A 22,973-nucleotide genomic window follows, 5' to 3' on the forward strand; every position below is an offset into this window, starting at 1 on the left:
GCAAAACCCCACCTCTACAAAAAATGCAAAAATTAGCTGGGCATGGTGGCATGTACCTGTAGTCCCAGCTACTCAGGGGGGCTGAGGTGGGAGGATCACTTAAACCTGGGAGGTTGAGGCTGCAGTGAGCTGAGATCATGCCACTGCACTCCAGCCTGGGCAACAGAGTGAGACCCTGCCTCGAAAAAAAGAAAAGAATAGAAAATAGACCAACCTCATGGGATGGCTAAGTGTGTTACTTTATGAGAGTGAAATTTTGTATAAGCACCAGCTAGTTAAAGCTAAAGACTAAGTACCTCCTATACCAATTCCAGGAAATACAGAAGTAGACATCCTGACTTTCTATCAATTTGAGTAAGAAAATCCCATCCCTCCATCTCAGTATGTCTCCAGGCAAATAGTTTCAGTAGTCTCTTGGACTCTTACCTCATCCAGTCCCCTAATCTATAACTCCAGGTACCAGATTTCCGTTACTAAATCCAGTAAGCTTAATGGTATCTTCAGAATGAACCATGCCCTCCTGTTGGTATGAGATCAGCATGACCCTGCATCTGCTCTGTGTCATACTCGGTTATATGTTTCTGGAGGCAATACAAAATAGGCTCATAAATAGTGGGAAAAGAGTACTTTATCTTTTTGGAAATAAAGGTAACAGACCCAGAGAAAGCCCCATCCCTGTTTGGAATCCCTGCTGAGTCCTGGCTTCTTATTCTCTTCTCTGCAGGCTGTACTTTCGCAGTCAAGTCAAAGGGGAGACGGACCGAGAACGGCTGCTCCTTGCCTCTCAAACTAGTAGAGAGATAGTGGCAGGGAGGTTTCCTGTCAACAAGGAATTGGCTCTTGAGATGGCTGTCCTGATGGCCCAGGTAAGGTTCTGTTCAGGAAGCAGGAGGGTCGGGTTGCCAGCTTAGAATGAATGCACCATGCAGCCTGAAACACAGGAGAGATTCTGCAGATCCTGTGGTGCTCAGGAGAGGGCAGCTTTGCCATCTCTGGGATGGAAAGCAGCTGACTTCTACAGATCAGAGCTCCTCACTCACCGCAGATATAGGATGCGTGCAGATGGCTGGACTTGGAATCCAGAGACCTGGGTTTGAGTCCTATATACCTTCCAACTATGAGGTCTTAGCCAAGTCACTTCACTTCTCTATGCTTTAGTTTCCTTCTCAGTATACCAAAATAAAAAATACTTGGCCGGGAGCAGTGGCTCATGCCTGTAATCTCAGCACTTTGCGAGGCCGAGGCGGGCAGATCACCTGAGGTCAGGAGTTCGTGACCAGCCTGACCAGTGAAACCCTGTCTCTACTGAAAAAAATAAAATAAAATAAAATAAAAATAAAAATTAGCTGGGTGTGGTGGTGGGCGCCTGTAATCCCAGCTACTCGGCAGGCTGAGGCAGGAGAATCACTTGTACCTGGGAGGCAGAGGTTGCAGTGAGCCAAGATCATGCCATTGCACTACAGCCTAGGCGACAACAGCAAAACTCTGTCTCAAAACAAAACAAAACAAACAAACAAACAAAAACCTCTGCCAGCCTCCACAGGGTTGTACTAAGTATGATACCTGAATAATTGTATCATGTAATGTATGTGGTAAACTTTATAAACCATCAGACCTTCTAAGTAGAATTAGGAAGAGGAACACACATTCAGACTTGGACTCTCCTTCCCATTATATTTAGAAGGCCATCTTGCCAAAGGTATCTGGGATACCTTCATGACTCCCATAAGAGAGTCTGACACCTACTATATACCCACAAAAATTAAAAATTAAAAATTTTTTAAAAAGAATAAGAATCTGGATTTACATGCTGGAAAGGAAGAGGAAACAGTAATAGTTGATCTTTATAAACATCAATAGGAATACTCTCTAGGAGGCCCTGTACTAAGCATATATGCATCCTCCATTGTAGTTTTTATTCCCACCTAATAGATGAGGAAATTGAAGCTCAGAGAGTTTAAGTAACTTGATCAGGGACACAAAGCTGGGATTTGCGCCAGGTGTCCAACTCCAAAGGCCACATTTGGAACACTCTGCTGTACTCTAGGATCTGTAGCATCTTCAATTCTATAGCCCATATTTTTGGACTGGAAGCCAGAATTTCCACATTGTTTTCCCTTGTCGGCTACCAATTAACTGTGTCTTTGGAAAAGGCACTTCACCTCAGCTGCAAAATCAAAGTTGGTCGGTGATCTCTAATATTCGAGGGCCCTAAGTTTGTTTCTCTAGTGTCTATAAAACTTGAGATGAAGCGTTTTTCTAAAGCATTTTTCACATCCACTTGCACCCCACCAATAGGGTAATAAAGAAATGGTTTATTTCACCTCTCAACAGCCCCCACCTGGCCCATCCACCGTCAGATTTTGACTGGTCTCTTCATATGCTTCTACCTCAGGTAGAATATGGGGACTTGGAGAAGCCTGCCCTGCCAGGCCCTGGAGGCACATCCCCTGCCAAGGCTCAGCATCTTCTCCAGCAGGTCCTAGACAGGTTCTACCCCAGGCGCTATAGACATGGGGCCCCCCCTGAACAGCTGAGGTAGGTAGGCTACAAGGTCTTGCAGCAAGTCACTGTGGGGAGGTCTCAGGCCTGGAATGAAGACACGTTGGCACTTCATTGGCACTATTTCTCTCCATCTGCCCACACCAGGCACCTGGCAGATATGTTGACCACAAAATGGGCAACATTGCAAGGATGCTCCCCTCCTGAGTGCATCCGCATCTACCTGACCGTGGCCAGGAAATGGCCTTTCTTTGGTGCTAAACTTTTTGCTGCTCAGGTAAGTGCCAGTGGAAGGAGCTGCCCACACCCTTAGGTGTGTCCCCAACTGCTCATGTTTGAGCCATACCAATTTGCAGCCCCTGCCTCCATACCAGTAACCACCAGAGGTCACTATCCCTCCACCATTTCTGGCCTAGTCCAGCTTTCCACAGTCCAGAGCAGAATTGTGATTGCTTATCTTCATTTGTCCTTTGTTGACTGCCCCAAAAGAAAAGATGTGATCAACTAATTCACACACACAAAGATTCAGACTTGAAATAACAGCCCTCTCAAGAATGCTTTCATTTTTTTTTAAGTTTGAAAGAACAATGTATAACCTAAACAAATACATCTCCACTGGTTTGACATGGCATACAGGGGAATCAAATTACTTAGCCAACAGTTAATTTCACCTCTGTATGAAGGCCAGGTGGCCAACAGTAATTTCAGAAGGAACTTTTCTTCACTGGGTGTCTGTTGTGCATAAACATTATAGATAATTACAGCTCAAAGCTGGGCAGTGATCCTGTTTACTGAAGCCACAGATCGGAAAATGGCCATTCATTCATTCAACAAATAGTTGAGCTCCTACTATGTCCAGTGCTGGTTGTTTGAGGTTATAAGAGGTGAGAAAATCAGACACAGTCCTTGCCTTCCTGGAGCTTCCCATCTAGTGCAGGAGATGTATATTCATCAAATAATCGTATTCATTTTTCTCTCTATGTATTTAATATATATAAGCCATCACAAATGCTATGAAGATGTACAGAGGTGTTATAAAGGCATATAACGGGGACCCACTTGGTCTGGGAGCTCAGGAAAAGCTTCTGAAGAAGGTGCCATGTCCAATGTCTATCTGCCTCCCTTTGGGTTAAGAGAGAGATTTTCTGGATTACCATACTGTAGTCCTGGCAGTGAAAATCAGTCATTACAGGAATGTCCACTAAATAGTCACTTTCTTACTCATAAGGCCTAAAGCTACAGGACTGCATTCTTGCTTTCCTATTTCTTTTACAGCACCTAGGAGATTGGTTGAAGTCAGAAGCACTTTGGCTTGGAGACTATAGGTGGAATGCCGTGTTTCCAAGACTAGGAGAAAACCAGCTGTTCCCCATTCCCCTAACAGAGCAGCTAGGGCTGGCCTCTATTCTGTAGCACAGAGCTTTCCATCCAGTGTGCTGTGGCAGCATGGGTTCTAGGGACACCAAAAGAATGATCACCTCTGCCTTTGAGATGGTTAGTAGGTGGCCAGAGCCCCAAGGCCAAGGGTCTCCTGTCACAAGCAGCCTTGTCTATTTCCTGCATACACTGTACAAATATCATCTTTGTTTTCCAAGATGAGGTGGCTGGAAATCACTGCTTAGCAGATCCCTGGATGTGCCTTCTTTCTCAGAAAGTTCTTATAGTTCAAAATCTCTAACTATGGATATATCTGATGGGTTGTTTCTGTTTCCCCAGCCTGCCCAGCTGTCTTCCAAGGAGAACGCTCTGGTGTGGATTGCTGTGAATGAGGATGGCGTCAGCATCCTGGACCACAACACTATGGTATGAAAGGATGCAGGCTGCTCCCTGACCCCTCCTCTTCCTCAACATGGTCTTTTCTTCTCCTCTGTGGACTCAAAAGCCTGAACCAAGTGACCATGGCTGCCCTACCCCCACTCCTGCCCAAGCACCAGTCCTCTAGTCTAGACACTGCTTGTAGACATTCAAGATGGAGATCTCCAAATTATGACCACTTGGGAGTTCTCCTTTCCTGTGCCTAGAAGAGACAGGGGATGCTGGTTCCTAGCTCAGGGGACAGGTGGAAAGTTTCCCCACAACTGACTGGTTCCTTTCCACAGCAAGTGCACATCACTTACCCCTACTCTTCAGTGACAACCTTTGGTGGCTGCAGGGATGACTTCATGCTTGTGATTAGATCTATCCCAGACAAGAGCTCTGGAAAAAGCCACATTGAGAAGTTGATCTTCCGGATGGCTGCTCCCAAGGTAGGTCTGACAGCTGTTAAAACGTTCTACTCTGGCAAGATGTGGTGGGCTCGGAGCTTAGAAAGGAAACGGGGTTATGCTAGTGCTCTACAAGGGCCCTGCCCAGATAAAATTGTTGGTCTTGTCTGTAATTAGTATTCCAAAGGTTCAGGTGGTGTTGCATCTCCGTATCGATGTTCAGCTAGTAGGTAAAGGGACATATTCGGAGGGAACTAACTCTGGCCTAGCTACTGTTATGCTCTTCACTTTTTCTTTTTTATTCTCTCAAGCCCCAGCATCATGCAGTCCTCAGTTGGGTGCTTACATGCTCTTCTCTTCCTTGCAGCAGGCCTCGAGGCAGGGCAGATTCCTCTTTAAGGTGCTCGCATGTTACCCCTGGGTTCTGCTGACCCAACATTAGCTACAAAGTGGGACAGTCCCACAGTGCTCCCTCTTCCTTGTTGTGGGGAAGACCGCAAAAAGACCTCTTTTGCTTGAATGACTTTGTTCCTACTCAATACAGGAAGTGTTGACCAGCAAAAATAATAATTACAAAGGCTAAGTTCTGATTTATTGTTCCTGACTCCTGTGTGATTAACTGGAAACCCTTTGTTCTCCTTTTTAATCCTAAAGTTAGCGTTTGCCAAACCTACTCCTCCTTTAATACCACCCCTGCTAAAGGGGAGGATCTCCAGATCCCTTTCTTAAGAAGGCCCCTTCCCTGGTTGTAGAGCTAACCAGAGCAGAACACTGGGCCTCCTTTTCTCAGAAGGGCACTGTGCATCTCAGAGGATCTCCAGACCAACAGGAGCCCACACCACTGGGCCTCTGAACCGCACAGTTATGATTCCCTTTGGATATTTTCTCCCAGGTGGGTATTTTAAGAGATTAAATAAACTGAGGCCCAGGAACTCAGCATAAGAGCTAATAAGTAAGAAAGCCAGGATTCAAGCCAAGGCTAGTTCAATTCCTTCACATCTCTGACCTCCTCTTAGATTGCAGAAGCTACCTTCATCATGGCCAGCTATATGAACCATTGCACTACAACTGTGAACCCCCCCACCAACCCACCCGGAGCCTGCCAGCTGTGGGAACTGGATGGACGACAGTTCTTTTCTTCTGTTTCCTGTGCTACCAAGGGGCCAACGTTGCTGTGAATATTTCTCCTACCCGATTCCCCACCACCACTAGTGCCTCTGGATTTAGAGATATATATCCTAGGGTATGATACTACTGTGACGGGTCTAACAGCCCCCGCCTACTCTTGTTCTGTGAAATGTGTATTTTAGTATCTGTGAAGCCTTTACTCTCTAGGTGCCTTATAATGTTTCAGGGCTCAACTTTTTAAAATCCAGACCCAGTGTTAAAACCATTTATTCCTTTTTTCATAAGAATAATGACTCCAGATGCTACCTGATTCTAGACATAGACAGGGATGATCCACTGTTACTGAGGGCATCAGTGCTATAAGTTAAGGCTTTCTGCACTGGTACTCTCAAGGAAGCTAATTTTCTTTCTGGGGGGGCGGGGGACACTGTCACTATGTCACCCAGGCTGGAGTCCACAGGGTTCAAGCAATTCTCCTGCCTCAGCCTTTGGAGTAGCTGGGATTACAGGTGTGCGCCACCATGCCCGGCTAATTTTTGTATTTTTAGTAGAGATGGGGTTTCACCGTGTTGGCCAGGCTGGTCTCGAACTCCTGACCTCAGGTGATCTGCCCACTTTGGCCTCCCAAAGTGCTGGGATTACAGGCATGAGCCATCGCCCAGCCCAGACGCTAATTTTTTAATATTGTATATGGTCTTATTTATACTTGAAGTTTTGTGAACGTCGCTAAACAGGATAGGACTAAAATTTCCAATTCTCCTACACTCTGTCAGAAGCCTAGAACTCACTAAACTGGGCTGCCTTTCCTAAATGGGAAAGGTGCTGACAGAGTTGGAGAAAGAAGAATAGACTCATTCTTCCCCATTATTGGTATGTAGGCATTGGTACAGCCCCTTCTGGGGCAGTCTTTGCAGGATAACATGCTATCCCTGCTAAGATTCAAGCTGTTTTCCTCACACTGGACTTTAGGCCAAACCCAGTACCACGCAATGTGCAAGCAAGGGCAGGAGGTAGGTCCAATCTGACCCCTCCCTGTCTCATTTTAATGACTGGACAGCGCTTGGTGAAGGCTGTGTTCACTGTAGTGGGCCATCATTTGTTTCCTTGTTCTTGTAAAAGACCAAGCAAATGCACTCTGCTTTTTGCTGCTGTAAGACCACCAAAAATGAGTCAGAAACACAGAAGACTATTTCAGGCATGTGGGCCTGGATATGCTCCTTGAGACTTCTGGCAAACTTCTGCTGGGAATTAGTTTGAGGGTGAGGGTACATATGTGACATTTGCCCTAGCCTAAGAGTAGCAGGTAAAAAAAAGTTTCTTTCATCTTTTGCCTTACTGATAATACCATAATCCCCCTCAATTCAGACCTTCTGATTGAGTGCAGAGGAGACTAGACAGTCTCCTCTAGACAGGGTGTAGACACACCCTCCCCTAACAAAAACAAAATGAAAGAGTTCATACTCTGATTTTCCAACATCTAGGAAACTGAGTTTTATTTCCTAGCTCTAAGGCAGCCTTACTATGTGTCAGTAAAGTGCTGAAAACTGTATATTTAGCAGTAGCACCCAAAACCAAGCCTTTAACCAAGCCTTTAACAATGTGTGTATCTTTTGCACAGCAAAAACTGCGAGGCCAGAACTAGTTTATCTGAACACCTCAGCTGCTGTAAGCTTCTCCTCTCTCACCCCGTAAACTGACAAGCATGATGAAAAAAGAAGCACATCCAAGTTTCTGCCTCTTTTAAATGTACTTGACTTTGCAAGGCAAGTAGTTTTACAGCCATTTCTGTTCACACCTTTCACCCCAGGACTTGGGAATCTAGCTGAGACATTTCTACCTCGAACAAGTCACATGTACCACAGGTTCCTGAATAATTCCTGCAGGGCTGGTGACAGACATAACAGCTCTGGTTGTATAATATCTTGGGTATCTCTAAGGCCAATAAGGATAACATTATCTACCCAGAGAGTTTAAAAGAAAAGTAGGAGTCCGAAGGAAGAGTAAACAAGAATGGAGCTGTGTTCACACTGAATTTGGGGTCAATCTATTTCCCCCACCCTCTCTCCTCCCCAACCCTTCAGGAACCCTTCAGTTTATTAATCTTATACAGAAGAAACTGCCTTAGAAACAAAGGATTCAATAATTTGCTTATTTATTCTTTGTTAACATGAGAGTCCCATGTCTGAAAACCAAAGTCCAATTTCTGTCTGGCCTTTTGTCTCATCCTTCTTGGCAAAAGTAGCTTTTGAACTGATATAAAAAAAAAAAATGCTGAGTAACAGAAAAGTATTAATGTGCTTGACACCATGACTGAAATACTATGATCTTGTTTGTCAATAAAAAGCAGCTATCTGTGAACCAGGTAACTGTGTGTTTTGGAAGATCTGTTTATTAACAGTAAATAAATAAGCCCTGTACAGAACACAGGCACTAGGTTGACAGACTCGTCTTTTGTAGGACATTTCTTCCTGCTAAACAGTACCTGAAGGGCTTGTTTTTTTCGTAACTTTACACAAGGGGTACTATTAGAAAATATAGCTTTCTCAAGACATCTGATGTCAGTTTCCCATTGTTTTGCTTCACAAACATCAACAAAGTAAACCTGAACATGCTTAGCAATTTCCGAAAGTGTTCTTTGCTGACATTACTTTTGACATACTGTGTCAAAATTCTTAAGGTCTCCCCTCCTTTGGTAAAGTAGGCAAAACCTTACAAGGAAAACATTATAATACACGGAAATATACTGAGTTAGATTTCCAGTCACCTGCTCTATGGCTCTAAGATGCACTACATCCATAATGGTTCCTAGGACTGTGTCCACCTGATGGTTTGGAGTACGGAAAACCAGCCCCTATGGCTTAAGAGTCATCTCCCATGGAAGACAGTGCTGGCCTTCTGAACACTGGGGCTCATGGGCTTGTTGATGTGGCTTTCTGGTGTGCCAGGATCTCCTGGCAGCTCCTGTATACTTCAATCAAGCAGTCCAGCCGGGGCTTGGCACTCTGAATTCCAAAGGGGAGAAATAAATGCGGAGTCAAGGTGAGAATATAAGGGAGTGCAGTGGTGCTGCATCCACTTGCAAATTTTTTTTTTTTTTTTTTTTTGAGACAGAGTTTTGCTCTGTTGCCCAGGCTGGAGTGCAGTGGCGCAATCTCGGCTCACTGCAACCTCCGCCTCCCGGGTTCAAGTGATTCTCCTGCTTCAGCCTCCCGAGTAGCTGGGATTACAGGTGCTCGCCACCACGCCCATTGGCACAATCTCGGCTCACTGAAACCTCTGCATCCCGGGTTCAAATGATTCTTGTGCCTCAGCCTCCCAAGTAGCTGGGACTACAGGCATGAACCACCATGCCCAACTAATTTTTGTATTTTTAGTAGAGACAGGGTTTCACCATATTGGCCAGGCTGCTCTTGAACTCCTGGCCTTAAGTGATCCGCCCACCTCGGCTTCCCCAAGTGCTGGGATTACAGGCTTGAGCCATGGTGCCGGGCCCACATGCAACTTCAATCTCTCACCCACATCAAGGGGTATAAATGACACAGCAGTGAGCTCATGGAGTTAAGAAGTTTAGGCCTCAGCACACCTTGCTGGAAAGAGTCCCAGCTAGGCTTACAGCCCAGCTTGTGAACTGTGCGAGGTGGGAGATCAAATGATAGCTTTTTAATCTGTCTAAATTTCATGAACTCCATCTCTAAGAATAAGCAAGAGGAAAAACAAAATGGACCTTTGAGAAATGTCACAAGTTGTAAAACAGCCCTCAAACACAAGAAGTACAGTTTAATATGTAAATATTGAAAAATGTTTTATACAATGAAATGTAATAACCAAAATTAAAAGAAAAGCCACAGAATGGAAAAAATATATGTGAAAGTATATTTAATAAAAGTGCACTACCTAAAATATATAAAGAATTGTTAAAAATATATAAAAATAGATACAAATACATAATATTCAGATTCTACTTGACTAATAGAGAAGATAGGTAGTTTAAAATAAGAGGAAATACTGATAGGTAATGCAAGGAAATATGAAAAGCCTATCATTTAAAGAGATACAAATTTAATGCCTTTACCTACATATTAAGCTAAAAAAGCGAAATCCACTATTAGCCAGGATGGTAGAAAAAGAAGTACAAAATCCCCAAAGTATGATAAAGTTGTCCAATCTCTGGAGCCCGATCTTAAACACTAGAAATCTATTAAACTATTCATAAGCTTTAATAAAATAATTTTGAATTACAATGCAAAATAATTTTTGGCTTATCTTAAATCCTTTGTGAAAAAGGTCAGTGAGGCAGGGTTAACTGTATACATAAATACATGCATAAATACCTACCTCTAAATTTATTATTTTGTAATTTATTATGTTTGTATAATTTTTGTTTTTTGAGATGGGGTCTCTTGTCACCCAGGCTGAATACAGTGCCATGATCAAAGCTCACTGCAGCCTTGACCTCCTGGGCTCAAGCAATCCTCCCACCTCAGCTTCCCGAGTAGCTGGGACCACAGATGTGCACCACCATGCTCAGCTAATTTTGGTATTTTTTGTAGAGATGGGGGTTTTACCATGTTGCCCAGGCTGGTCTCGAACTCCTGAGCTCAAGTGATCTGCCTGCCTCAGCCTCCCCCAAAGTGTTGGGATTACAGGCATGAGCCACTGCACCAGCTGATAAGTGTTTTTTTTTTTTTGTAAGAGCAAAACAAAAAAACCCAGGCATGATTTTAAAAGCTGGCAAGAGTGGCTAAATAAACTGATATTTCAATATATTATACAATTATTTAAAATAATAAATATAATGGCCTTTGTAGGATACATACATATTAAATTATTTACAAAGCAAGACACACAATAGTGTACAATGTGAGATCAATTACCTCTATCTAAAAAAAGTGTACAGTAGTAGACTGACAGAGTCGAAGTAGATGAATGGTGATTTATAGGCAGAAGTTGCTATATATTTGATTGTGTTCTTTAAAATGTGCATGAGGCCAGGTATGCTGGCTCATGCTTGTAATCCCAACACTTTGGGAGGCTGAGGCAGGAGAATTGCTTGAACTCAGGAGTTCAAGATCAGCCTAGGCAACATGGCAAGACCTCATCTCTACTAAAAATAAAAAAAAAAATTAGCCAGGCGAGGTGGTGCACACCTGTAGTCCCAAGTTCTCAGCAGGCTGAGGCAGGAGGATTTCTTGAGCCTGGGAGGTGGAGGCTGCAATGAGTGGTGACTGTCACTGCACTCCAGCCTAGGTGACAAAGTGAGACTCTGTCTCTAAAATAAAATAAAATGTGCATAAATATTTTTAAGGACTATATTTGCCTCAGAGAGGAACTTCTTAAATAACTGAAATCCTAATTATCACTCAAAACAGCTGTCAGGTATCTTCCAATACTCTGACAAAAGGAATTTACATTCCTAATGAAAAGGTTGAGGAGTAATTGGAGAATGGTAAAAGTGTTCTATGCTCACCTGGAAGACGGGTACTACTTGGGATATCCCATGTGGTTCCACTGGATCTTTCAATAAGATGCAGAGGTAGTAAATCACCTTCTGCTGTAAGAAAATAAATCAAATAGCAAAGTCTAAGTGAAACTCATTTTGCATTCTTTTTTTCTTTTTCCTTTATTTATTTATTGAGACAGAGTCTCTCTCTGTTGCCCAAGCTGGAGTGCAGTGGCGCAATCTCGGCTCACTGCAACCTCTGCCTCCCAGGTTCAAGCGATTCTCCTGCCTCAGCCTCCCAAGTAGCTGGGATTACAGGTGCTCGCCACCATGCCCGGCTAATTTTTTGTATTTTTAGTAGAGATGGGGTTTCACCATGTTGGTCAGGCTGGTCTGGAACTCCCGACCTTAGGTGATCCGCCTGCCTTGGCCTCCCAAAGTGCTGGGATTACAGGCGTGAGCCACCACACCTGGCCACATTCTATTTTTCTAAGGGAAGGCTCAACACTTTTTCACAAATGGTTAAGTAGTAGAACGCTTGATAGCTTTTGAAGTGGAAGAAAAGTATATTCTCATTCTTTAAATGAAAAAAGACAGGGCCAGGCGTAGTGGCTCAAACCTGTAAACTGAACACTTGGGGAGGCCACAGCAGGAGGATGGCTTGAGCCCAGGAATTCAAGACCAGCCTAGGCAACATAGTGAGACTGCATCTCTGCAAAAAATAGAAAAAACGAGCCAAGCATGGTGGTGCATGCCTGTAGTCCCAGCTACTCAGGAGGCTGAGGTGGGAGAATGGCTTGAGCCTGGGAAGTTGAGGCTGCAGTGAGCTGTGATCGAGCCACTGCACTCCAGCCTGGGCAACAGAGTGAGACCCTGTCTCAAAAAAAAAAAAGAAAAAAGATAGAAAGAGAAGGAAAAAATGCCAGTGATAATTTTGAAGTTGGTCTTGAAGATAAAGTTGAAATGCTAATTCCCTATCCATGAAAACCTGCTGCATCTCTTTAAAAATAAAGAGATTTACCTTTTAAATATAAGTCTCACTTTTAGGGTTTTAGTTTAAATCTGAGAACATCCCATGGGCTGGCTACCTCCTCCAGAGAGGCCTGTAATACTTACCTTTTAAACACTTACCATGTAAATGGCCTCATTGATGACAATATCCTTGACCTTGCCCATTTCTATGAAGGTAGTGCTTTCTTTGCCTGAAGCATAAGATGAAGTCATCTGAATGCCAAGGGAATCAATGATTAACAGAGTCTCCTGATCAATCTTCACAAAATGGAGATAACCAAGCAGACCTAAGAGGGTGATGAAGATGGCAGCAGAGAGGATCATGCTGTTCTGAAGAGAGAGCCAGACACAGGCAGTAAGATTACCAAGCGGTACCAGTCAACTCCAGGCAATGAGGGGAACATGCATGGAGGAAAAGGAAATTGCTTTTATTTGGGTTCTAAGGTGCTATGAAAGTATACAGTGAAACAGATCCAGACAACAAATGGATAGGTCTAGGGGAAACCTCCATCAGCAAAATGTCCATCACAGCAATCTCAGAAATTTTTCTTCCAAAATTCCAACTTTAGGGCCTAAATCAGCTGAACGCAGTAGCTTGCACCTGTAATTCCAGCTACTAGGGAGGCTGAGGCAGGAGGATCGTTTGAGCCCAGGAGTTCGAGGCTGCAGTGAGCTATGATCATAGAACTGCACTCTAGCTTGGGTACCAGAATAAGACACTGTCTCTAAAAATAGAAAGGACCCAGCCGAGTGAGGTGGCTCACGCCTGTACTCCTAGCACTTTGGGAGGCCAAGGCAGGTGGATCACAAGGTCAAGAGATCGAGACCATCCTGGCCAACATGGTGAAACCCCATCACTACTAAAAATACAAAAAGTAGCTGGGCGTGTTGGCACGCACCTCTAGTCCCAGCTACTCTGGAGGCTGAGGCAGGAGAATCGCTTGAACCTGGGAGGCGGAGGCGGAGGTGGAGGTTGCAGTGAGCCGAGATCGCACCACTGCACTCCAGCCTGATGACAGAGTGAGACAACTCAAAAAAAAAAGGACCCCAAATCTTTTCCTTTCACACTCCCTCAGCAGAATACAGGAGGGAGTTATGTCCTGATAAACCCATTATAAGATGAAAATGCATTTAATATTTAGTTCTAGCACTCGAATAAAAAATTAAAATTAAAAAATGCATTTAATATACCTATCAAGCATCAGAGCTTAGCCTAGCCTACCTTTGCGCTCAGAACATTTACATTAGGCCGGGAGCGGTGGCTCACGCCTGTAATCCCTGCACTTTGGGAGGCCGAGGCGGGCGGATCACGAGGTCAGGAGATCGAGACCACGGTGAAACCCCGTCTCTACTAAAAATACAAAAAGTTAGCCAGGTGTAGTGGCAGGCACCTGTAGTCCCAGCTACTCGGGAGGCTGAGGCAGAAGAATGGCGTGAACCCGGGAGGCGGAGCTTGCAGTGAGCCGAGATCGCGCCACTGCACTCCAGCCTGGGTGACAGAGCGAGACTCCGTCTCAAAAAAAAAAAAAAAAAAAAAAAAGAACACTTACATTAGCCTACAGTTGGGCAAATCATGTAACACAAAACCTGATTTTATAGTAACGTGTGGTAAATCTCATATAATTTATTCAATGCTATACTTAAAGTGAAAAACAATGTTTCTATGGGTACTTGAAGTACGGTTCCTACTTGAAGTACCGTTCCTACTGACTTTGTATTGTTTCCGCATCATCCTAAAGTCAAAAAAATCCTAAGTCAAACCATCGTAAGTTGGGAACCATCTGTATATAGTGCAAAATCATAGACTGAACAATTATAAAGTGCTTAGCACAGTGTAGCAGATACTAGGGCTTGCCTAATAAACAGCCACCCACCAGCCCCAATTGAACAGTGAGTGAATCATGATTGGTTCCCACTCCTTCTGCCAATGACTGCTTTAAAAATGGGTATGTGACACAACTGTGGCCAATGAAATGTGAGGGGAGATCTGCTGGAGGGGCTTCTGGAAAACTTGAGTTTATCTTTAAAAATCTGCAGAAGAGACGTTCCCTTCATCATGAGGTTTAGATACCTGGAACTACTATGGCCTCTGCCAGACCCAGTGGAGAGCTAGTAGAGGACAACTAGAGGACGCTAAGGGTGGAAGTGCAGTTTCTGCACTTGGAGGACCAGGTGGAGGACAAGTAGGGCACACTAAGGGTGTCAGCAGTAAGATGACAAGAGCCGGAATCAAATGAGTCTCCATGTGAACTCTGGAGCCCTCCTACCTCATGACTTCTTGTTAATAGAAAAGGTCCTTATCTCTTAAGGCTATTTTAGTTGTTCTGTGTTACTTACAGTTGACTAAGTGATGTGTTAAGGGCTCAAAAAATGGTGTCTATTATTTATTCCCTTGATTCTAAGACAAATGTATAATCTTTAACATTTCTGAAGTTAAAATGTGTTTTCCTATTGGTGTGTGTTTCTTTCATGTGGCATTGTTTTATCTTTTTTCCCAGAAGCTTGCATTCATTCATTGATTCGAGACAGAATTTCACTCGTTTCCCTGGCTGGAGTGCAATGGTGTGATCTCGGTTCACTGCAACCTCCACCTCCCGGGTTCAAGTGATTCTCCTGCCTCAGCCTCCCTAGTAGCTGGGATTACAGGCACCCGCCACCACGCGCAACTAATTTTTTTTTTTTTTTTTTTAGTAGAGATGGGGTTTCACTATGTTGGCCTGGCTGGTCTCGAACTCCTGACCTCAGGCAATCCACCCGCCTCAGCCTCCCAAAGTGCTGGGATTACAGGTGTGAGCCACCGCACCCAGCAAAGCTATGATTTAGAAGACTGGCACAGGAAAAAAATTATTGATGACCTAGAATCAAAGAAATTTTGTAATTTTGGACTGCATTCCTTGAGGGCAGGAAGTGTCTTATTATTCTTTGCACTGACAAGACGCCCTCCTTTATCTACTTCTAGTCAGGTTCCTCTAAGCTGTCTAGGCCCTGACCTTGACATCTTTGTTGGGCCTGCACTACCCACCCAGTTGTAGCAAGAATCTTGCTGAATCAGTTTAGAAAGAACTCCCACCCTTGGTATTTGATCAGCCTGGCATGCCTTCAGCAAGAATCCTGTCAAGTCAATTTAGCCAGAATCCCACCTTGCCCCTGATGTTTCCTTTGGGTAATTTTCCATCCACTGACTCCCACCTTGCTCCTTGGCTATAAATCTCCACTTGTCCATGCTATATTCGGAACTGAGGAAATTTGGAATTCTATACTGAAGTCTCTTTTCCCCTACTGTAATAGTTCCTGAATAACATCTGGTTTTTGTACCACTTCAACTACTCACTAGCTCTGGTTTTCTTTGATGGTCTCTTTCTACTTTTTCATAGTTAACCCACAGTGTTAGATCAGGGATCTGTAAACTATTTGGGCCTGTGGTCTGGTTTTGTCTGGCCCATCTCAAGCAAAGAATGATTTTTAAGTTTTTACAGGGTTGTAGAAAGAAAGAAAAGAATATTATGAGACAGACCCCACAGAACCTGCTATATTTACTATCTAGTCTTTTAATGAAAATGTTTGGGCCAGGCATGGTGGCTCATGCCTATAATCCCAACACTTTGGGAGGCCAACATGGGGGGATCGCTTGAGGCCAGGAGTTCAAGACCAGCCTGGGCAACCTAGTGAGACCCTATCTCTACAAAAAATACAAAAATTAGCCAGGTGTGGTGGCACATGCCTGTAGTCCCAGCTACTCAGGAGGCTGAGATAAGAGGATCGCTTGAGTCCAGGAGACTGAGGCTGCAGTGAGGGGTATTCACACCACTACACTCCAGCCTGGGCAACAGAGTGAGAACCTGTCTCAAAAAAAACAAAGAAACCTGTCTCAAAAAAAAAAAAAAAGTTTGCTTATCTCTGTGCTAGATAATTATTTGTTGATTGATGAATGGAGGATTCAGTACTGGGTCTCTGATGATCCAGAAAGATCTAATTTTGAGTTAATTAATTGCATTGAATAAGCATTAAGAAGAATGGAGAGGAATACAATTCAGTCCTGACCCTTACAGATTTATTAAAGGCAAGATTAATACATAGAAAATATTCTGGAGGATACTCTGATACTGACTATAAGTGCCAAAAGAAAAGTTTAAAAAAAAAAGAAAAAGACATTAAAGCACACAAGAATATCCCATCACATCCAAGGAAACAGGATTTAATTGGTGTAGGGGAAGTGGTGGTTAGTGACCAATATAATTAGTTGAAAGGGAAGGGTGAAGAACATTCCAGGTTGGAATAAACAAGGGAACAACCTGGAACTTTAATAGAACTGTGAACTCAAAAACAAGAAGGAATGAAGGGATGAAGAACAATAAATCCTTAAGGATTTGATCCATGTCAGCTTTCCAATAAAAGCAATCCGTGCCCTACTATCTGCATTTTTTTCAACTTCATTTTTCTGTGTAGAATTCAAACAATTCAATATTAATTTGGGTTGGGGTTAAGCTGTATGTTTGAATGAATTCCTTCAATCAGATTTCTTATCATTCCAGATATTCATTACTCTCATAAACAGTTCTGAATAGGAAAGGTAAGAAATTTTGGCACACAGAGCCCTTAGAAAGTGTTGCAGTAGAGTTTAAAGGAAGATGCAGTCACTGATTCCTCGGGTACTTGATGGGGGTAAGCAGAGTACACCGGCATGAGAGAGATCAGTACAGAAGGGACCTGGCATAAAAGCAGGCTTTTGTTTTTAAATTTTGCCTAAGATCAGCTATACAATGGTATAAAGGAAAAGAAAGGGTCTCAGAGTCAGAAAGCCCTTGGTTTGAAGCCCAGATCTGCCATTTATGCTTTGAGACTTTGGATAAGTCATTGCTCTTTGTGAGCCTTGGTTTCCTTCGTTCTAAGGCTAAAGTAAGGAATTCAGTAAAGCATCTGGCAGTCAGTGGGCATTTAATAAATATCTATTTCCTCCTCCTCACATGACCACATACATAGACTATAAGAACTCAGGCTAGTACTAAAATTCAACTATACAATAAATTAAATTTTAGGGGGGCTATCAAGTCAACTTAATCATCATTTTAACTGACTTATGAACAAACTTTTTTTTTTTTTTTTTTTTTTTTTTTTTTTTTTTTTTAGACGGAGTCTCCCTCTGTTTCCCAGGCTGGAGTGCAGTGGCGTGATCTCGGCTCACTGCTACCTCCACCTCCCAGGTTCAAGCGATTCTCTCGCCTCAGCCTTCCGAGTAGCTGAGACTACAAGCGTGCACCACCACACCCAGCTAATGTTTGAATTTTTCGTAGAGACGTGGTTTCACCATGTTGGCCAGGCTGGTCTCCAACTCCAGACCTCAAGTGATCCGCCCGCCTCAGCTTCCCAAAGTGCTGGGATTACAGGCGTGAGGTAGTGTTTTGCCTGAACAAACATACGGTTTAGATACAGTTAGACAGTTTCCTGCAATTAGGGCAGTCTTAATTCTGCATATTTCTATGCTAAATTACCATGCTCTGAAACACGCTTTGACAGCAAAAAAGCGAATGGATGCAGTAATGGAAACAATATCCAAGTTACAAAAATAAATAACCCTGCTGTACTTAGCTCTGATTAGATCGCTTCTGGGATAATACATTCAATTCAGGCACTACATATGAAACTAGAACTTATCCTGAAAATTAGGATAATTCTTTTTATTTGAGAGCTGTCACAAAGTTACTGCATTTAACCCTCACAATATCATGAAGCTGGTATGGCAGGCATGAATTCTATTTTAGAGATGTAGAAAATTGAGGCTCAGAGAAAACAGGAATGAATCTGGAAATTGAGCACAGCTATCACACACGTCCAAAATTTCATAAACCTTTAGAAAGTACTTGAAATTGGGGAAGGGTTTGGGAGGAGGGAGGGTTAAAAAACTGCCTTGAAAAACAGAGATTAGGAAGAACTATAACACTCTATCTATACACACAGATAAACACACACACTTGTGGAGGCAAAGACAGTTTGTGGAAGTCTACGTAAAGTATTGTTAGCAGTACTACTTTGAGGAGCAGAAGGGATGGACGAGGAAGACCCACTTAGTAGTTCCTTGAACTCTTGGAATTAAATTACTGCGCGCCTATACTACATAGAACACATGGAAGTTAAAGTTTTAGGCCGTCGCGCAAGAACTAGATGTATGCTGAGTGAACCCACCGAGCAGAGCACAGCCACGGAAGGGGAACGTACTGTCCAGGAGCACACATTTCACTAAACGTCATTTAAAGAGCTGTCCAGCATCGGAATATCGTCCCCAGAACCCGTGAGTTCCCGCCCTTCTGTCCTATCACTGTAGGAGGGGCCGACCAGAGGTCCGGGCTCGACCAAAGACCCCAAAGACCCTCCCAAAGCCGAACCCCCTCCTTCGAGCGCGGGGAGGGGCCGACTTGCCATTACCTCGCAGAGGGTGAAGAGTCCGTAGGCCGCCAGCCACACCGTGCAGGTGACAGCGGTGAGCGAACGCAGCGAGAGCCGAGGGCAGCTGAGGCAGAATTCCCGGCAGGACGGGGAGTAGTAGCGGCGCTGCAGCGCCAGGCGGCCGCCGCAGATATCCGAAAAGCTCCGCTCATCCTCCATGACGCCCCCACCCGGCCGCCCGCACCGCGCGGCGCTGCACCGCGCTCGCCGGCCCTGGCCGTCTCGCCCGCTCCAGACCCGCTTCCGGCAGCCGCGTCACCACGCCCCGCCCTAAGCCTGCGCAGCCTCAGTTGCGCGCCGAGAGCTCTGCTGGGGGCTGATGGTTGTGCGTTCTTCCGGGCCGGCCTTGACTGTCTTCGAACAAACCTCGTCGGGGCAATAGTTCAGTGGAAAGATTAAAATCGTTTTTAGACCGGGCGCGTTGACTCACGCCTGTAGTCCAGCACTGGGAGGCCAAGGCGGGAGGATCGCTTGAGCCTGGGAGGTCGAGGTTGCAGTGAGCGGAGATCATGCCACTGCTCTCTAGCCTGTGCGAGAGAGCAAGACCCTGTCTCAAAACAAACCCACAGTTTGTTTTTGTTTTGAGACGGAATGGCGCGACGTCGGCTCACTGCAACCTGCTTCCCCCGGGTTCAAGCGATTCTCCTGCCTAAGCCTCCTGAGTAGCTGGGATTACAGGCGCGCGCCACCACGCCCTGCTGATTTTTGTATTTTTAGTAGAGACAGGTTTCACCATGTTGGCCAGGTTGGTCTCAAACTCCTGACCTCAGGTGATTCGCCCGCCTCGGCCTCCCAAAGTGCTGGGATTACAGGCGTGAGCCACCGCACCCAGCCCAAACCCACAGTTTTAATCATGCTTTTGCTTGGCAAGCCGATTTCTCTAAGCCAGGGTGAGCCGCAAGGAGAGCCCACGGGTATTCATTTCACTTACTCTTTTCCTGTGCCGGGTAGTTTGAGGTGCTGAGGATGCAGCAGTGAACGATGTTGATGACAGTCTCTGCCCTCGAGCAGCTTCCTTTCTAGTAGGAGACAATATGGAAATAAGAGAGTATCGTTGGCAATACTATGCTGACTGGCAGGGATGGACTGAGGACTTTACATAGGGCAGTCAGGGGAAGTCTCTAAGTAAGAGGACACTGAGTTACAAGGGTGACGAGCCAGACAGGACTGAAGGAGCTCTGGAGGAGGAATTTGCCAGAAAGAAAGACCAGGAAAGGCAAACCCCTCGAAGTTGGAACAAGCTTGGCTTAATGAAATAATCAAAAGGCGAGAAAGGTTGGTGTGTGGGGAAAACAGTTGGAAGTTGGGGAGGTAGGTAGGGGTCAGATCCAAGAGGGTCTTGTAGGGTCTGGTAAGGAGTTTGGATTTCACTGCCTGGGAGTTCTCTCTCCCAAATGACTGCTTGGACCGTGGTAGACAGGCAAGACCTGGCTGGGAATTAAGCAGGAGCGGGAGATGCACAAGAAATGGATAATAAAATTACTAAACTCCTGAGTAATAGTGGCCTATGAGTTCCATTTTTACTTCTGATGTGGCCCAGGAGTGGCTATGTGGACTGTCAAAACACTTGTGATGGGCTGGGCACGGTGGCACATGCCTGTAATCTCAGCACTTTGGGAGGCTGAGGAGGGCAGATCACTTGGGTCAGGAGTTCAAGATCAGCCTGGCCAACATGGTGAAACCATCTCTACTAAAAATACAAAAAAATTACCTGGGCATGGTGGAGCATGCCTGTAATCCCAGCTGTTCGGGTGGCTGAGGCAGGAGAATCACTTGAACTTAGGAGTTCAAGACCAGCCTGGGCAACAGAGCAAGACTATGTCTATATTAATTTAAAAAAAAAAAAGATCCATGGCATAAAGGTCTCACCAGCTTTAAGTCTCTCTGATGAAAGGTTCCGTTTCTTCATCTTCATTCAGAATTTTGTTTCCCTTTCTTTTTTCCTAAAGGATTTCTTCAAGCACTTCTTTATTTTTCTAGTTTTATTTCTGTGCCCCGAATCCGACAATTAATGCACTCCTTTTATTAGTCCGTTTTCACACTGCTATAAAGAACTACCTGAGACTCGGTAATTTATAAAGAAAAGAGGTTTATTGACTCACAGTTCCACATGGCTGGCAAGGCCTCAGGAAACTTATAATAATGGTGGAAGGCAAAGGGGAAGCCAGGCATGTCTTATATGGCAGCAGGAGGGGAGTGGGGAAGTGCCACATTTTTAAACCGTCAGATCTCGTGAGAGAACTCACTCAGCATCACGAGACCAGCATGGGGGAAATCCGTCCCCATGATCCAATCACCTCCCACTGGGTCCCTCCCCTAACAAGTGGAGATTACAATTTGACATGAGATTTGGGTAGGCACAGAGAGCCGAATCATATCACCCCTTTTACTATTGCATATATCATGTGTTTTATAATTATAAAAGTGATATTTGCTTATTGTGGAAAATTTGAAAAATACAGAAAAGAAAAAAATGTAAACCACCCATATTTCCATCACTCAGAGATAAGTACTGTTAATGTTTTGGGGAAGCCTGTAGTCCTGGAGTTCTTAACTTGGGCTCCACGGATAGAATCAGTGCTTCATTTTTAGTTTCATTAACTTCTAATTAAAATTTAACATTTCTTTTGATTATGAATATGGGCAACAAACTAGTATTAGTAGAGCTTGTGATTTTTGTCACTGACAGAAATCACAGATATTTTCTTTTCACAAGAATTGTTTCAAAATGTCATTTCTAGTCATTGCTACTTCAAAATTGCAGTAATTATTAAACCCATCACTAGCTATTATTATTTAATGTGTCAATAAAGAGAAACATATCACTGTAACACATTTTTAAAATATTTTGATAACCATATTTTAATTTAGTTGATTTTCTTAGAAGTCCTATGTATTTATACATTTTAAAGCATTATTATAATAAAGGGTCCATTCATTTTGCCAAACTTCCAGAGGGTCTACAATACAAAAGGTACCTGTACAGGCTAAGAAGTTTCTTTTCTTTTTCTTTCTTTCTGGTTTGTTTTGTTTTGTTTTGTTTTGTTTTGTTTGAGGCAAGGTCTTGCTCTGTCACCGAAAGCGGAGTGCAGCAGTGGTACGGTCATGGCTCACTGCAGTCTCAACTTCCTGGGCTAAAGAGATCCTCCCACCTCAGCCCCTCAAGTATCTAGGGCTACAGGCACACTCTACCACATCAGGCTAATTTTTGCATATTTTGTAGAAATGGCATCTCACTATGTTTCCCAGGCTATTTTCAAACTCCTAGGCTCAGGTGATCCTTCGGCCTCAGCCTCCCAAAGAGTTGGGATTACAGGCATGAGTCACCATGCCCAGCAGGCTAAGAAGTTTCACAATTATAGAGTTATAGAAAGAAAAAGGCCAAATGTACTTTACTTAATTTTTTAAAAATACTCAGTTATTAGGAATAAATACTGTGGTAGTCTAAGATCTCTAAAATCCTTTTTCTTTTTAGAGAGAGGGTGTTGCTCTGTTACTCAGGCTGCAGTGCAGTGGTATAATCATAACTCATTGTGACCTTCAATGCCTGGGTTGAAGCGTTCCTGTTGCCTTGGCCTCCTAAAGTGCTGGGATTGCAGGCATGAGCCACTGCACCCAGTCACTAAAATCTTTATTACTGCTTTGTGGGTTGTTTGTTTGTTTGAGACGCAGTTTTGCTCTTGTTACCCAGGCTGGAGTGCAATGGCACAATCTTGGCTCACCACAACCTCCGCATTCCAGGTTCAAGCGATTCTCCTGCTGAGGTCAGCCTCCCAAGTAGCTGGGATTACAGGCATGCGCCACCATGCCCAGCTAATTTTGTATTTTTAGTAGAGATGGGGTTTCTCCATGTTGGTCAGGCTGGTCTCAAACTCTTGACCTCAGGTGATCTGCCCGCCTCAACCTCTCAAAGTGCTGGGATTACAGGCGTGAGCCACCACTCCCAGCCCTGCCCTTGTTTTTTGTTTTTTGTTTTTTTTGAGACAGTCTCGCTCTGTCGCCTAGGCAAGAGTGCAGTAGCACAATCTCTACTCACTGCAACTTCCACCTCCTGGGTTCAAGCGATTCTTGTGCCTCAGCCTCCCAAGTAGCTGGGATTACAGGCGCAAAGGTTTTAGCTTTCTTACTGGGATGGATAGGCAAAGAATGTCTGTTCCATCTTTCAGAAATAGAAGTCTCCTCATCTGTCCATTTAAGGAAATGTTTTAATTGAGGTATATCCTCCCAGCAGTAAAACAGTCTGTGAC

At 44.2% G+C, this 22,973-nt stretch overlaps 2 protein-coding genes across 6 annotated transcripts in view; one reads left to right on the top strand and one right to left on the bottom strand.

Annotated features, from left to right (window-relative positions):
- The window catches only part of PLEKHH1 (pleckstrin homology, MyTH4 and FERM domain containing H1), a 56,407-nt gene extending 48,255 nt beyond the window's left edge, over window positions 1-8,152 (top strand). Inside the window, 6 exon segments of the mRNA XM_034937121.3 lie at window positions 725-866; window positions 2,396-2,538; window positions 2,650-2,779; window positions 4,219-4,305; window positions 4,602-4,748; window positions 5,723-8,152. Of these exon segments, the coding sequence (XP_034793012.1) occupies window positions 725-866; window positions 2,396-2,538; window positions 2,650-2,779; window positions 4,219-4,305; window positions 4,602-4,748; window positions 5,723-5,884 (811 nt within the window). The 3' untranslated portion in view covers window positions 5,885-8,152.
- PIGH (phosphatidylinositol glycan anchor biosynthesis class H) lies at window positions 796-18,997 on the bottom strand. 5 transcript variants are annotated; one of them, XM_008977790.3, is made up of 4 exons: window positions 18,706-18,988; window positions 12,406-12,615; window positions 11,302-11,385; window positions 796-930 (listed from the first exon to the last, which is right to left on the bottom strand). In XM_008977790.3, exons 1-4 carry the CDS (start codon window positions 18,883-18,885, stop codon window positions 823-825), a joined length of 582 nt encoding a protein of 193 aa, XP_008976038.1. In that variant the 5' UTR covers window positions 18,886-18,988; the 3' UTR covers window positions 796-822. The 5 variants fall into 5 exon arrangements, with proteins under 5 accessions (XP_008976038.1, XP_003824123.1, XP_008976040.1 ...); XM_003824075.5 differs by lacking the exon at window positions 796-930 and adding an exon at window positions 7,970-8,836 and having other exon boundaries at window positions 18,706-18,997; XM_008977792.3 differs by lacking the exon at window positions 796-930 and adding an exon at window positions 7,970-8,836 and having other exon boundaries at window positions 11,302-11,382.
- Window positions 18,998-22,973: the final 3,976 nt, after the last annotated feature.

Source organism: Pan paniscus, chromosome 15 (genome assembly GCF_029289425.2).
Source record: "Pan paniscus chromosome 15, NHGRI_mPanPan1-v2.0_pri, whole genome shotgun sequence".
In the NCBI taxonomy this organism is placed as follows: Eukaryota; Metazoa; Chordata; class Mammalia; order Primates; family Hominidae; genus Pan; species Pan paniscus.